At 41.2% G+C, this 16,792-nt stretch overlaps 1 protein-coding gene across 7 annotated transcripts in view; it reads left to right on the forward strand.

Annotated features, from left to right (window-relative positions):
- LOC127010394 (myc box-dependent-interacting protein 1-like) overlaps positions 1-13,145 on the forward strand; it is an 86,402-nt gene extending 73,257 nt beyond the window's left edge. For 3 of the 7 annotated variants that reach the window (XM_050884415.1, XM_050884411.1, XM_050884410.1), the window contains 5 exons: positions 1,268-1,507; positions 4,173-4,324; positions 6,327-6,419; positions 9,119-9,260; positions 10,589-13,145. In XM_050884415.1, coding sequence (XP_050740372.1) covers positions 1,268-1,507; positions 4,173-4,324; positions 6,327-6,419; positions 9,119-9,260; positions 10,589-10,673 — 712 coding nt within the window. In that variant the 3' untranslated portion in view covers positions 10,674-13,145. Of the gene's footprint in view, positions 1-1,267; positions 1,508-4,172; positions 4,325-6,326; positions 6,420-9,118; positions 9,262-10,588 lie in introns of all 7 variants that reach the window. The other 4 variants (XM_050884417.1, XM_050884412.1, XM_050884416.1 and 1 more) reach the window with 3 other exon arrangements.
- The last annotated feature ends 3,647 nt before the right edge of the window (positions 13,146-16,792 follow it).

The following is a 16,792-nucleotide window of genomic DNA, read 5'->3' on the forward strand; positions in this document are numbered from 1 at the left end:
GTGTTTGTGGGTGTGATGTGAGGTCCCAGTCTTACTCAAAGATCCTTCAATATGTAGCTCAAAGCTCAAAGCAAGGAGGGTACTGGCTGGTGATTGCAAGTCCATCACGTGATCAGACTATGGTAAATGACACACACACACACACACACACACATTCCATTTCACAAGTCTATACAAATAGGAAAAAAAAGAAGCTAAGGACAATTTTAAATGTATGTAGCTTATAAAGGATAGCAACATATAAATTGTAACTACTTCCTGCCAATATTTTTCAATCTAGTCATTCTCAGCATGTCTGCACTTCCACAGGAGTTCCTGGCCCTGTCCTCCATTATTTTATGACTCACTAAAATGCATGTTTTCTCTAAGTTTCCAGAATAATCCCCTTACCACTTGACCCTCTGTGTGCTCAACATCTTCAGTCTCCAAGGTTTTCAGAGGCCATTCAGCTTTATCTGTGATGGAGTTTTTTTGTGTGCTTGTGTTTGGGCATGTGTGTGTGTGTGTGTGTGTGTGTGTGTGTGTGTGTGTGTGTGTGTGTGTTTTATAGACCACATTAGTCACAAGTGTCACATTTAGTGTGACACAGAATCTGCTGTGGTTTGATTTACACTTGGAGCTTGGAGGCAGAATAGATATTGCTAGAGAAGAGCATTCAGTAGAACATTCTGTCTCTCCTGTGTCAGCAAGAAACATACATGGTAAGAGTAGCAGGGAAGAATACGTGACACAGTTAATGTATCATAATGGCCAACCGTCCAACATTCAGTCCATGAGAAGTCATGCTGAGTGAGACCCACACACAGCAGGTCAGTCAGTGAGTGTCAGCGTGACATTACACTCGCCACACCACTGCACTCTGTGTCTGTGTAGTACAACTAGGTAAATACAACTAGATAAATACATATATCAGTGCACATATACAGACATGTAGCCAATATTGCTCATTTTATTCCTTGTTCAGTGTATGAATCACTGAGCCATAACAAATACAACAAGAAAAAACACTCATTTCCTTTTGATAATGTTTCCAGAATGTCACAGACTGCCAGGTTAGATGACAACACTTCTAGGCAGCAGTTTATGAACATGGCCTTTGAGATAATAATGTGTGTACTCATGTGTGTGTGTGTGTGTGTGTGTGTGCACATGAGAGTACAAATGCATGTGTCCCGAGCACCTCACTACCCCCCATCCCCTCATGCCCTGGTGTGCGGTGTGTGTCGGTCCTGAGACAGTGGTGCATGTTGATGACGCTGGTTCACAGGTGGTATGACGATTCCCCCAAAGAGGAGGGCAGCAACTCCCATGAGGTGCTGGAGAGCAGTGAGGGCACACTAGAGATTACCACTCCGGGGGAGGCTCAAGACTCCTCAGTCACCTCGGAAGCTCAGGAAACATATAAACCCATCACGGACTCTGAACAACGCACGCCACCCCCTGTTGAGCCCCCCAGCAGTGAAGCCCCAGACCTCCCTCCTAGCGACTCTCAGCCTGAAAGTGACAAGTAAATGCCAGTCAGTTTGGGGGTGCTTTGCTGGGTTGGCTCCAGGCAGTTTCATTTAAAAAATTCTCAATTATAATATATAGATATATAAGCAGATATTAATGAAAAAGTCATTACCTAGTACCTGTAAAGATGAATGGATAGGTGTTAGAGGCAAATTACTCATCATGTTGGAAGGTATAGGAGTATACAAAAGATAGAACAAAAAGTTGTAGGCTGCTTTTTGCAAAGGGGGAGGTGGGACCTTTAGTCTTGTGGCCATTCACTTGGAGGTAATTTTGAAGACAACAAGGATGTGAAGATGAGGAGGTGAAGATGCATTATCGAGGTAGATATTGCTAGAAATGATCAAATGTATATTATTTTTTAAAATTGGCATCTCTTCCTAAATGTAAAATTAGTGAAACAAGGATTTTAGGGCCTTTGGGAGTAGGCTACTAAAGGCATCAGTCTTCAAGTGTATTACCTAGAGCTTGTGCAGATGCTTTGTTGTTTTGATGATTTAGTGCAGAAAACTTCAGTAATGTTGGGCACGGAGAAAAAAGTAATGACTGTCAGGGCATGCTGTGAGAACGTTTTGTGGCTAAGCAGGAACACTGAGATCTTCTTACCTGGGAGATGCATGACAGGTAACAGCACATGGGAAGTTGCAACTGATTCCATGGAGCATAACTGTCAATGTATGGTTGAATAATTGCTGAGAAATATATTGCGAATTGATTTGCTCAAGAAGACTGAGGTAGGCTGTGGAAAAGGAACAAAATAACTATAATGGAGTTGTTGTGTATCAGAAACATATTAGAGCTAAAGACAAACAGAAGGAACAGAACAGTGTAATCTTTCCTGCTTTAGGGAATGAGAATCCTGTCCATTGCATCAAGACTAGTAAGAGGAGGAAGGCTTGGCATCACAGAGTGCCAGAATGTTGTGGTAGGCATAGTTTTAACCCGGTAGCAGCAGGGCTCAGGTTTCTTAATGGTCCCTCCAAGCGAGAAAAATGAGAAAAAAATCATCCCTCACACAAACCATTTCATAATATATATCAAAGCATTTGTGATCAGATTATGTATCATCTATTTTTGGGGGTTTATATCATGGCATAAATTTGGCCCGTCGCTGCTACACGACAAAGCCACAAATTTGGCCCATCGCTGCTACACAACAAAGCCACAAATTTGGCCTGTCACTGCTACACGACAAAGCCACAAATTTGGCCCGTCGCTGCTACACAACAAAACCACAAATTTGGCCTGTCACTGCTACACGACAAAGCCACAAATTTGGCCTGTCACTGCTACACGACAAAGCCACAAATTTGGCCCATCGCTGCTACACAACAAAGCCACAAATTTGGCCTGTCACTGCTACACGACAAAGCCACAAATTTGGCCCATCGCTGCTACACGACAAAGCCACAAATTTGGCCCATCGCTGCTACCGGGTTAACATAAGTAAGCTCATTCACATACCGAGAAATTAAGAAAAAGCCACTAAAGTCTGCACAAAAGAGAGCAAACTCCACATTAAGACAAGCATTCTGGAGTCATTTGTCCTTTATTCACAGTGGGTAATTTGTAATATGGTGTGGTTTGCTATTTGCTATAAGTTTCTGGTCTTAGTAATGTTTGAAATAGTTGAAGTGCCCTCACAGGTAATGTAGCAACTTTTGAGAGCCAAGGAGAACCATTGTGTGTGTGTGTGTGTGTGTGTGTGTGTGAGTGTGCTATGTGACATGATATTTAGATTAGCTGCCAGATAATATACTCTCTCTCTCTCTCTCTCTCTCTCTCTCTCTCTCTCTCTCTCTCTCTCTCTCTTTTGTTATCCATCTCTCTCAGGTTCATGATAGAGGTGCCATTCATCTTTTTTTGCTCTTTGCTTTTTTTTTTTTTAATTTATTTATTTTTTTATTTTTTTATAACATCTCCCAAATAACAACCAACATGTATAAAATGAAGAGTGGAAGGTCTTTCATTAAAATATGATATGCAGAATTTCATAGGATTCCAAATCATGGTGGATTACTTAGAAATGCTGAAGTGTCTCTTATGCTGAAGTCAGATTTTACTGCATTCTTTTAAATTATAAGAGGTAATGGTAGTTTTGAGTCAGCTAGAGCTTTGGACCAGACCTCTACGGCTAGTGTTGGTAGCTTATAGTGAGACCAGCAGTCACAAGGAGCATGCAGGAAGGGGGACTCCCTCCCTCTGACCTCTGTGCTGGTGATGCCATTGTTGCTTTGCTTTGGTGCCTGAAAGGTTTCTTGTGTTGGTTCGGGCTCACCCACTCACTCCTCCAGGAACACTTATGCCTTCACTTCCTGTACCTGTGTTGGAAGCTTGGGATGCCATTGTCTTGGACTCATTTTGCAGTGCATAGAAGAGTGACATTTAATTCTTTCTTTTACTTGTGATTTCTAGGTAGGTTTGCTGTATTAGCTCAGGTGTCACATACTACTTAACAGAAGGACTTTGTATTTAAAGAGGACTTATACTCTCCTGTACATTTTTCATAATTTGAAAGTTTTAAGTTGATAAGAAATAAAAACAACTGTTCAGGCAAGAGTTGCAGAATCTCATTTAATTTAATTCAATAAGGAGGAGAAAACTCAAAAGCCAAGAGGAATTTTCCATACCCAAAACTAACTGTCTGTACTGACCCACAGCCGGCCGACCATATCTGCCCCCGTGGCCCAGAACAAGGAGGAGACCGGCCGGCCCTACGAGGAGATAGAATTTGAGGATAAGAAGGTGAACGGGAATGTGTCTCCCCCGGCCCGCACCAATGGCGAGGTGCTGCCCACCAAGATCCCTCCAGGTGAGTATGGCCCCTGACCCCCTTGTAGCCTGCCGCAGGTAAGCCAAGGTGTGCAAGCAGAGGCAAGAATACTGCATTAGTCCTGCACCACAACTAAGTGTGTTTGTGTCACTGTCTCACTCAAGCTGTCAGGTGTGCCGAGCAGACTCTGTGTTACACCGTAGACGTGTGTTTGAACACCGTCCCGCCACACCCTGAGGCGCAGTATGGCTTAACAAGGGAAGACTTGATTCCGAGGCTCTGTCTCCAGGATCATTGTTAAAAAGTATCCCATCCTGTCGTAGATGACTCTTCAGGGTACCTCTTGATGTCCTTGTCCTTGATGGTGGCCTCTCGATGCAAGAATGCCATTGGTACAAGGGCTAATGAGTGACTACAAATGGTCAGCGCTCTCACTTTCAAAAGTAGATCAGAGCATTTATCAGATGTAAAAAAATGTTAAAATGTTTCACACAATGGATACTCAAGTACTTACATGTACACATCCTCCCCTCCCTTCTTACACACAAAGGTTAGGTTTCATATCAGGTCATAGGAAAATAGTTTTTTCTATTAATCCAACTGACAGTCTCCTAGGCACCCCATACACTGCCATTCGATGTCTCATGCTTCACTTTCCTCTTCACTGAATCCCTAATTTGCATCCTAGTCATGCTCATGCGCCTCTGTGTGTGATGTTTTACCCATTCTATTACTTTGCTCTCAACATCCTTTACTCTCTTCCACTCCAAATCTCGGTACATTCTCCTTACTCCCTCCATCCCATCGTGTTAGCCAATATGTTCTTCCTACGACTTAAAAGTCCATTTGTGACTACAAAAATATTGGCATCTGGTCACCACTCAGTCGGTGGACAGAACTGCTGGAAGCCACAGCGAGTTTCTTTACGTAAAAGATGCGTCCAAGGGAACATTTGGTGACCTCAAGCTCTAGAGGCATTCAAGTGTGACTCATTTGCATGAGATACTTGTTTTTATAAAAACTGCATGATTATTTTTTATTAATATGCTACTAATATTACTAACATGCTGCTAATTTTTCCTATTTCATTTATGCATTGTTACTAATATCTGAAATATGCTAGACTAATGGGATGAAAGTTTTAGTGTAAATTTTTTCATGAAATGATATCTAAGATATATTGGTTTGTTGTGGAGGTACAATGGTTGTTTTGTTATTGAATATTGTAAATGTTTACTAGGAAATGTAGTCATTCTTGATAATTAGGAGGGGCATGGGATTAGCTAAGAACTAAATGTAGTACAATTTTATGTCAAAACTGTGTGTTATACATGGCAGCGGTCAGTTCAGTCTCACCATAGATATCCAACACTGCCACCCTTGCCTGGCCCCCACTAAGTCCTTGCGTGGCCTCACGCTCAGCACAATAGTTCGGCTGCTGTTGTTGCTGCTGCTGCTGCTGCCAAATCAGAGCTCAGTGCAACAGTGAGCAATGGTTTAGTTCAAACATGAACACACTTTATGTCTGTAGGTTTCTCTTCCATCTAGGACAGAAGGAGCATACTTAATGATTACCCAGCCATTGTCTGCACATATCCATTCATATTTTTGCTTAGTTACCAAAATAAAATGTGGCAGCTCAATCAATGCATTTCAGTTTTGGCTTTTATGGTCAGTGTTTGGTGATATTAACAAAGTCACTGATGGTGGTACTTCAGGAGAAATTGTGATCTGTAATAAGTTAGCCTTGAGTATGCTCCAAAGAAACCTGATGTTAGGATTTAGTCAATTGGTCATTCATTTGACCTCATCAAGCAGTTGAGAGAGAAACCTTCACATCCATGGCCACCACCAGAACATTGTGGTCCTGCTTGGTCCTAATACTGCTAACAATGCTTGAAGCTAACCCTGAGTGAGGCGGCGGCCTGGGCAAGGGCATGGTGGTGGTGGTGGCAGTGGTCACGGGTGGTGGGTAGGGTGGTGGCAGGGGCAGGCTGAGAGGAGACACCTCCTACCAGTACGGCTCACTCTGTCTCCTCAGCCGCTGGCCCTGCGCTCAGTAATGGCCCTTCCTTCACGTCTCACATGGAGGAACTGGAGACTAAAGTGGAGGAAATCTATGACGTACCTGTGGGTAAGTGCTGCCAGAGTCCAATACGGCACCTTGAGAGACACCACCTCGGCCACTTTCTTCTCTCCCAGTAGTGTTGGCGCTCACCTAGCAGTGGTGCCTCGAGTGCCAGTCCAGCAGTGTGGCCCAACTAACTCTGTACTGTAGTTGTGTTGTAGGAAACACTTTTCTCTGTACATTGACCATCTTTGCTGTATGTGGCTTCTTGGTTATTCTCTCGGGCTGGATGTGGTGGTGGCTGTAGTGATGCTAGACTGTGTTAGACAGGGGGATGGTTGTGACCATTCATTCCAAGACAATGGGACAATATTTTGTAGGTGCGTGTGCTTCCAATGGACATCATTGTGTGCTTTCCATTTGCTCCTCTTGGTGTCATCCACCAGTGCTGCACATGACCCTTATGCATGCTGTACCTCCTAAAAATATAGTGGGTTTGTCTGTGCTCCTCCACCCATTGCTTTACTTTTCATGTAAAATATATGTACTACCAGGACTCTAGGTTTCCTGTCAGTGGCAGGGCATAGTCATCACTTAGAATGTGTCACTTGGGTTCCGTGACATATAGCAGTCATAACTCCAGCATAACACTTAGGTGTTTGGACCCAGAGAACCAACACTGGCAAAAAGTGTTGGGCAAAGGTTCAACACAAACAACACCAATTCTTAGTCTGTTTTGATCAAGGGTGCAATAAGCCCTTCAGGCAGTACCCACACTAGCAAACACTCTCAAGCCACATATACGCAAACTCAAGGAGACAGGTATGCCCATATTTCATTGGTCTCCATGGTGCAGTGGTTAGCCTGCCTGACTCTGAATCTGCAGGACTGAGTTTGAATCTTGGCCCGGGCAGGCAGCGTGTAGCTCACTCAACTGTTCATCCTTCCTTTTGGGGTAGTCAATAAATGGGTACCCGGGGAAACCTGGGGAAGGTAGATGAGCACCGTGGCCATGCGTAGATAATAGTGAATGCTCCCCACTTTACTTTGACCTGTGCCATAGGTAGGAAGCTTAGCGTACACATAACCTCTTCACTCTTGTCTCCTCATTCATAGTCTACTTCACTTTTTCACCTCATTTTAGGTCACAGGCAACAATAGAAGGAGATATGGTGAGTTAAAGGAACAATGTCACAAAAGAATAATTAGGAATCTTATATCACTGTCAATAACACAATAAATGGACTGAATCAAAAGTCATATAGTTCCCTAAGGACTTTTGTTATGCTATATATATTTTTTTTCAACTCGTAACACTTCCAGTAATCCCACAACTGAAGTGGAGGGAGCATGTTGTCCTTCCTTTTGCCTGTAGCACACCCTTCCACTTCATACTGCCACAGACTAGTGAGGACCTGTGATCAACATAGTCTTCTGATGAACGACACTTGTAAAATCAACATATGATCTAGATTGGCCTCATGACTGCCAGCTGTGCTACTAACAATGTTTCATGTGTTAAATGCTTTGTATATATATATATATATATATATATATATATATATATATATATATATATATATATATATATATATATATATATATATATATATATTATAAATATTAACAATTTGCCAATAACTTTGATGTATTTAGTGTATCCGAACCCATGCAGTCTATATAGCCTCGGAACTCCACAATATTAGTGACCAGCTCAACAGTGAACCTTCAAAGATGATTTTGTTTTGGAAAGAACACCTGTGTCATGAGGGCTCCTCACAGAAAGTGGAAGAGGTTGTTGAGTAATTCAAGTGGCAATCTCTTTATCCTCTTCTTATTAGGGAACTGCCCAGGTGGCGAGTGTCTCTGCATATTCCTAGTTTGGACACAGTGGTGACACCGTTAGCTCCCAGCACCTCATCTCCCATAAAGCTGAAGACAATGTTCATGTTATTTCTCACCTTGTTTGTTTCCCAGTGATTTTGTTTATGTGATTCCCATGATCTCATTTACGTCCTGCAATCACATCCAAATCTTTCCTTTCCCTTGTTTCACTGATTTTCTCATTTCCCTTTTCCCATTTTCATTATGGCCTTCTGGTACTCAGACCCACCTTCAACATGACTTATTTTTAGCATCAAACTCCTGCAGTTCTTTTCTTTGTAAGTCCCGACAACTTTGCCTGAAAACAGTTGACGTCAGTTTGGCGCCAACCAAAAAGACGCCCCTGCTCCTGTACAAACCTCTTAGCATGTCATGTGTATGTGGGTGAAAGTATGATTCAGACCAACACTGATCTCTCAAGCACAACAGTAATTATATTCTTCTATCAACTCTCATCATAGTTTAGCAATAATTTTACTAAATTTATATCAAGGAAATTTCATTACAACAAATCATGTTGCATCCCTACCAGTGTAATAAATGTCCAGAAAAATACATTTGTGATCTGTAAATGAGTACACCGCTCACCCACAGCAGTTTCGATGCTGACTCGGCTAACTCAACTGGACTAAGTTTGGCCCATTATTATCATCAAGGGAGCATATACTAATGACGAAGATGATATTAAAGAAGTTACTTGTTTGTACCAGTCAGTCTATCAAGAGCTTTTGCAGTTATCATATTCAGTCGAGAGAGTGGGAACTGCTGATGTCATAGTTAGTTTTGGATGCCAATTTATGCCCAGGACAGAGCAAATGCAGATGCAGATGCTGAACAGGTCATGCTGTACAGAGTGGATAAATTTGTACCTTATGCCGCAGGAGCCACCACGGAGGGCCTGCCGTCGGGTGTGCTGTACCGTGTGCGTGCCACCTACAAGTACACACGGGAGGATGTGGATGAGATCAGCTTTGAGGTTGGAGAAGTGATCAACGTTGTGGAGTACGACGACCCTGAAGAGCAGGTGAGCGGTGAACTAGCTCTGAATTTACTTAATGTGCACCATTAACTGTTTCAGGCCTGCCAGTGCTGTCAACTTGGGTGCCATCATATAGTTTATAATTTGGCCATTCTGGGGGCACCATGTTATGACAAATCCACAGTAGCAAAACCTGGGCTGGTGGAGAGCTGAATTTACCGTGATTGGGTGGTCATGTTGCGTTCATGTCTGCTTATTATTTGAAATTGCTACAGGAATGAAAAGTAAAAGATTACAAAAATATCTGCCATTACTTTATCAATTTGTTCTTTGCCCAAGAACGTCGGGAGACCCTTTTCAGGGCTTTCATGAGTCGTAGCTGTGGTACGGTGGACCCTGAAAAGTGCTTGCCATAAAACTCCTAATTCGAGCTACTTGTAGGCAGTGGTTGCATAGTGTAACCCACCATGAATGCCCCAGGTCATTGTGGTGGGTGAATGATATTGAGGTGGGCTTTTTTGTCATAGGTGGTGCTGTAAGGTCATGGCATACTGAATTAGCTATCCATAGAGTAATCACTTGTCAAATTCTCTATAGTACACAACAAGCGACTCTCGGCTTGATGCCAAGCGTCACGAGACTGTTTATTTTGTAACAAACACCACCCAAAAAGAATGGAGTTTGAGTAAAAGTAAATATTTTTAACGGCTTTATGGTTATGAGATTAGTACTCTGATGTACGTTCCATGCTGTTTTCTTAGTCTCAAAATGCAGTGTAATTTTGTCGTTTCTCGGCCACTTCTCGGCTTTCCCATAGCTGAAGCCCACGGGTTAAAGGAGTTTCACCTAGCACAGTCCTTCATTAAACTTTTTTACATGCTTTCTCATACTATTTTATCATAAGCACATGACACTTTGAATGCCTTCGATTCACAGAATTAACTTTATGTTGCATTCTTGTGTCTTGATCTTTTGTCAGTAAGGCTGTTTTTTCTTTACATTTCTGTGATAGTGTGTGTGTAATTCACCTCTTGGTCAGCTGCGGGTCTTTCTTGAGACAGCCAGCCGTTCCCCTACGGAAGGAGCTCATAATACCGATCTTTGGGGAGGAATGAGACCACTCACACACAACACACCATGACAACGAGGTCACAACTCCTTGCCTTACGTCGCGTACCTACTCACTGCTAGGTGAACAGGTCTACACATGAAGGAAGATAAACCCAACTTATCTTCACCCGGTCGGGGAATCGAACCCCAGTCCTTCTGGTTGTGAGGCAGACGCTCTAACCACTGAGCTACTGGGCCGTGTGTAATAAGGTGCTGTGTGTTGTAGTGTAGCATGCATTATGAGTGTTCCTTTACTACTGTTGCAGGAGGAGGGTTGGCTGACTGGTATCAAGGATGGCACCAACGAGAAGGGTCTCTTCCCTGCCAACTTCACACGTCCCATCTAAGGCGAGGCGGCTGCCACTCAGGCCACACCCTCCTGATGGGAGCTGAAGACTTCCAAGATCCTCTGAACATCATCAACTACTATTTCTTTCTTTTTGTTTTTCATTATTATTTTTCTCAATATATTTCTATTACTTAAACTGTTCCAACTCATTTCTTTTTGTTTTGTTTCCATTTGTTTTATTCTTCCTCTTCTTCTTCCTCTCCCTTGTCTTTTTCTCCTCCCTACTGCTGTTATTGACTTTCAGTCGGTATTTTCATGTTTCACCAGCAGCGCAGAAAAATCTGCCTTAATATACAAACTTTAATCAGAGTAGCAAGCAATTGTTATTCCCATTAATAAAGTCAAGTATATTTCTTTGTTGGTTGGACTGATCCACATTTGGGTCTTTATTCCAGCCAAACTTTTATTAATTTTGTATTATGTTGTGAGATCCCCCTCGCTAACCTCTCCCTAATTTTTATAAATTTGATTGCAACCATTACATATTGTTTACTTACATGTGCTTGCTTGTCACAGTGATTGGTAATTTGATAAATGGTAAGAAAAGTTCTGTCAGCTTGAAAAGATACATGTAAATTTGATCATAAATGCCTGTGTCCAAGAGCTGCCTTGCCTCTAAGCTGTCCTGTGCACTGTTATCCCTTGCAGATGTATCTGGTGACAATACATTACTGTTGGAGTCTTTATGGCAGTAGCATCACTCACCAAGAAATGGTTCTATATCAAGATTTGTCAACTATTGTGAGCCAAAAGAACATTGCCCCATAATGTGTCCACTGAGGTGTATCATGTGAAGGTATCCTGAGGAAGCAGCAACAGCTCTGTCCAGCACAGGCTCCTCAGCCTGCCCCTGAGCAGCCACAGGTCACCTGTCTGCTACTCTCACTGTTGGAAAGTCATCAGTTTGTGATATTATTCAATGAGGAGGCAACAACCTTTTTGCCTTTACATACTAGGAGCCTGAGAGCTGCTCTCTGTGGGTTAAAAGGAAATAATTAAAGTCAGTCTTCATGAAGAGTGTAGTTGCATTTTTTATTTATTTCATATATTAGTATATTAAGATACTTGTTATGTTTCTGAATGTTTATTATTTGATCTGACTTTTCAATACTCCTATTTTAAATGTAATATATGTAGTACTGTTTGCAATTGAAAGTTTATACCAGCAAGGTATGCATCATAACCTTTGTAGGCATTGCTAGGTGAATTGTATAACTGCCACTGTAAAAATGTACTTTTATCAAGACAACTGGACACAAGTTACTGCATGGATTGTGTATCACAAAAAACTGGTGCATCTAGATCCTGTGTGACCCAGAGAAATTGAACTTGAAGTGTATTCTTGTTACATAAATATACATAACATGTTTCCTTGGTTAAGGATATCAGTTTGTTTTGAATGGTACTAGTTTATTTGTGAGGTTATTGTGTCTAGTGAAGTGAACTGGCCAACACACCGGCAGCCACGGAGGTGGTTGTGGCAGCTCGCAGGGCTACTCCTCTTATCTCTACCACACTCATCTACAGCAACTTAAGTAATGTGTAAATAATATTGGTGCATATATGGAGACCACTGTAAATAGTAATTCAGATGTAAATAAGATATAAAGCCGAGTCTGTCATATGTAAAGATGGTCTCAGAATTATGTATATAATAGGAGTTATGTTAAAAAGATCTTATTATTTACTTCATGCAAGTTTGTAGAGTCCCAAGACTATAAATACCTGGTGATTGTACGGAAATCCAGAAATTTGGTGTATCTTCTGCAGACAGTGACCTACATGATGGTGAGGTCTCCAGAGTAGAACATGTAAATGTGCCATGTACCCAGACTGGTACTTAATTAGCTACTAATAATACTTTATGTATCTGTTTTAACCCAATAGTGTCACCCTTGGTGTCATATTGCTCACCCTTTTATTTCTTGTGTTTAAGAAGCTTTAGAATAATGAGTAATTCCTTGTCCTGTTCCATTTGCAGAAATATTTAGAGACTCAAAATAAGGTGCCTTGCTAGAATTTGCCTTTTATAGATAGATAATTTGATATGAGATTATTATAATGCATCATGTCTACCTTACATGGCCTATATGTGGTGCAGCACACTGGTCCGATGGCTGCCCCGGGCTGGGAGCCAAACTGCCTTACTCAGCTGCCTGCGCCGGGGCGCCATCGTGTGCTGGCCTCGTCGGAGGCACATATATGCTCAGTGGAGATTTTCTTTGTTAGCAAAGTATTTCATGAAGCTGAATCTATGTTTATTTGATCAGCCTGATTGAACACAAAGTGTATAACTTAAGCTTGTAACTAAAAATATATTAAAGAAATATGGTTGAGACTAAGTGTGGCAGCGGTACTCTGCCTGTGCTCCCGTCTTGGCGTGCAGTCAAGAACCAAGTATGAATGAACATTTATTCTTACTATTTTTACTTATAACATCAGTGCTAATAAAGTAAAATAAAGGAGCCTTTATGGAAGTTTTCTTACCATGAACTGCAAAAGTCATGAAGTGAAAATAAATGGAGGTTTCAGAGGTATAGTTCCTACATTTATTTTGATGTAATTATTATTGATTTTTTTTTCTTTTTTTTTTTTCTTCTACTGGGTTAGTGAGAAATCGAGTAGTAGTAGTAAGGGAGGGAGCACAGTGAAGAAAAATGCACAGTCGGGAGGGTGCAGCAAACAGTAGCGGACATCAAGGCTCAAAGGCACTCCTACTCTTGGGGAATTAGACTCTGGTAGAGTGGAACTTTTGACGAGCTTTAGTGAATAGTCTCCCTGTAGGCCCTAAGGAAACAGCACTGGGGGAAATATGGGGAAATGGGTGTATCTTGAAAATATAAAATAACAAATTAAATAATTATAGTGTCAAAACAAGACAAAAGATAAAGAAAATGTAAAGGTGCCGTTGGAAAGGCGCACTCCAGGACGTAAACAAACCCTCGGTGGAGGCGTGGACGCGATGGTGAAGGACATCGAGGCTCCTGAAGGTAAAGACATTTATTTGCATTTTCCCATGTGTTGGCCGCGGTGTTCTCATTCTGGCTGTTACTTAGCAGATCTCAACAGTCCAATTCAGCGTCGCAGACCATTAATTCGGTAAAACTAGTAAACTACATCCGCTTCAAGATGGCTGTCAATGCGCTTTTTTTTTTTTTTTTTTTACAAACAGACCCCAACTAAAGCCTATGTGATAGTAACATTGCCGCTTAATAGTCTAACCACTAGGGATAATAGCCTATTGCCACTGAAATCGTAATATGTCGCCGTAAAATTGTAACAAATTATCGCCGCTTATAAAAGTGAAGAAGAGAAAATTAGAAAGCAAGGTCAGAGGAAGAAAAGAGCAGAAAAATAGAGCTCAGTGCGCGGTGAAGTGTATAAGTGTGCACTGTGAAGTAACTAAAAGTGTGTGTTGTGAAGTATAAAAGTGTCGAGAAGTACCAAGGAGGCCCTAAGAAGCGATACAAAGCAGAACAGGTCTAAAGATGAAGAAGAAGAAGATAAAGTTAAAATTTCATAATCGAGTAGCTACTTTGCAAGGGTAGCGCAATGCGGAAGTGTTGTATGTGCTCAAAGTATCTCAGGAAATATCACAAAGGTGTTCGCGGTGAGACAGGCGTATAATACCTCAGGAAGAATTATTTAATCTGGGTAATATATACATTTTTTTGTTAAGAACATAAGAACATAGGAGACTGCAAGAGGCCGACTGGCCTACACAAGGCAGCTCCAGATTCCCCCCCACTACCACCTGCCATCCTCGTCCATGTAGCTATCAAGTCTACTCTTAAAACAAGCTATCGTCCCTGTACTCACTATGTGATTGCTGAGTCTATTCCATTACCCCCTGAGTCTATTCCATTCCTCTCTGAGCCTATTCCATTCCCCCCTGAGTCTATTCCATTCCCCCGAATGCTGTTATCACCAGAAAACAGTTACGGAAGACCTTGAGTGAATTTGGCCATCCTTGCTGCCGACGAGAGGACCCACTGGTGATGTGTTACTATCTTTAGTGGAGAAAGGTTACTACTCATATTTCGTGGCGATAGGTTACTGTTCGTTAGGGTGGGGTTCTGTTAGTTATTAAAGAAATTCCAAACGGTCTGCACTGCACTTGTTATGTATTCTAGAAGCAAGTATCCACAGCAATTTCTACGATAAATTTGATCTAGCGCCTTCTTTGCTGTTTTCTGGTGGTATAGTCTTTCTATTTTATCAAGTCACTTTGGGCCTGGCGGGATCAACGGATATGCCACATCATCACCGCCACTTCCCCCCCACCCCCTCTCTCTCTCTCTCTCTCTCTCTCTCTCTCTCTCATATTGTCAGCTATTAACTACTTCTAAATAAGCTTTAAATGCTGTGTCCATTTAATTATATGATTAAACAATATAATTTTACCAAAGATTCGGTTTCTGAGGACAAAACAAAGAGTTTGTACAATTATATCCCCGTACGTTGTGGCAGAGTGGCTGTGCGACATTATCAAGTAGGATGACAAGGACGCCGCGCTGGTCGTCTTACCTCATGGATGGTGTGGTAAATAAATAAAAACATGAGAATTTATAGTAGATTTTTTGTAGTTTTTTGAGAGAGAGAGAGAGAGAGAGAGAGAGAGAGAGAGAGAGAGAGAGAGAGAGAGAGAGAGGTGGTAACAGCTAGTCCGAGGCAGCCACACCCAAAGTGACTTGATGAAATGGAAAGATTATAGTAACTATATCTCCCTGCGACAAGAGTATTATACTTTACCGAGCAAGCTGTGTTTCTGAAATAGTCTGCTCAGGTTACTAAATATTTCCCTTTATATATATATATATATATATATATATATATATATATATATATATATATATATATATATATATATATATATATATATATATATATATATATATATATATATATATATATATATATATATATATATATATATATATATATATATATATATATATATATATATATATATCTGTCTGATATTTTTATATATATGAAGCTGCTTATTTCTGCATGAGTGTATTCCTATTAAATATTTTGGGTACGGTAAAAGTGGACTTAAATTGTTAGTTCAGGTTAGTGTATGAGGTTCCGGGTGTTCTCGAGGACTCCTGCCCTTGAACTCCTATATGTCCTTCTACTGGATTACAATTTTGATATCCTGTGTGAATGTTGTCAGATGGAGGTTAGGATAGTTGTCTGGAGCAGTGACATCTCAAGCGTAGGGTTCACTGTCTGGAGGGATGATACACGATTTAGTTGGTTTTGGTTAGACTGGCCGGATTAGGCTATTTGGTCAGTGGCAGCCTGGTAGGATCAAAGGGAGTCCAGATGAAAATATTGGCAGATTATTTCCCTTGGGGCTACACACACACACACACACACACACACTGCCGCCGACAGCTGTTGAGGTAGCAGACGACTATACTAGGGATGCCTTCATTTACTTATGTGTTGATGTATATGAGGATTCAATTAATCCATGCCAAGTGTTCTTCGAGTGTAGATTTTTTTTCCGCCAATATGGAAGTTTAAAAGGAGTGGAAAATCCTTAAGGAGTGGTGCTTGTGACACGTGTTAGTGAACAAACATGACGCGAATTTATCACAGTGAGTAGTCTACAGATGAATTTAAAGGCAGCAGAGGCATGTCAATGAAAAGGAAATATGTAATGGAGCATGAAGGCCTTAGAAAGAAAAAAGGAAATTAAAAGAGTGGATTAACACGCTGCCGCTGCTTGAAAGATAAGGCTGGAGATGAGCAGGAGTGGACGAAGGAGAAGGCAGAAGTAACAAGTTGGTGTGACAAAAACGAGAATTGAGTATGAGAAATGAGCTATGAGAAATTAAATAACGAAGTTGAGAAATTAGAATACGGATGGTGGGAGAGAGAATGAAGAACTTAGGAAGCTATCACGAAAATACCAATGAAATAAGCATTTAAAATAACATTGCAGGGACTTTGAGTAACTGAAGAATGATTCGTGAGGGAAAAAGCATTGTCAGATTCTATTCAATATTGACAAAACTAAGCACGAGGGAAAAAAAACACGTCTATAGGTGAAACAACGCTTAACCTCGAGGAAACTGATGTAGGGAATGAAATAGGAAGTTAAAA

The sequence above is a fragment of the Eriocheir sinensis genome, chromosome 43, assembly GCF_024679095.1.
Source record: "Eriocheir sinensis breed Jianghai 21 chromosome 43, ASM2467909v1, whole genome shotgun sequence".
NCBI classification, from domain to species: Eukaryota; Metazoa; Arthropoda; class Malacostraca; order Decapoda; family Varunidae; genus Eriocheir; species Eriocheir sinensis.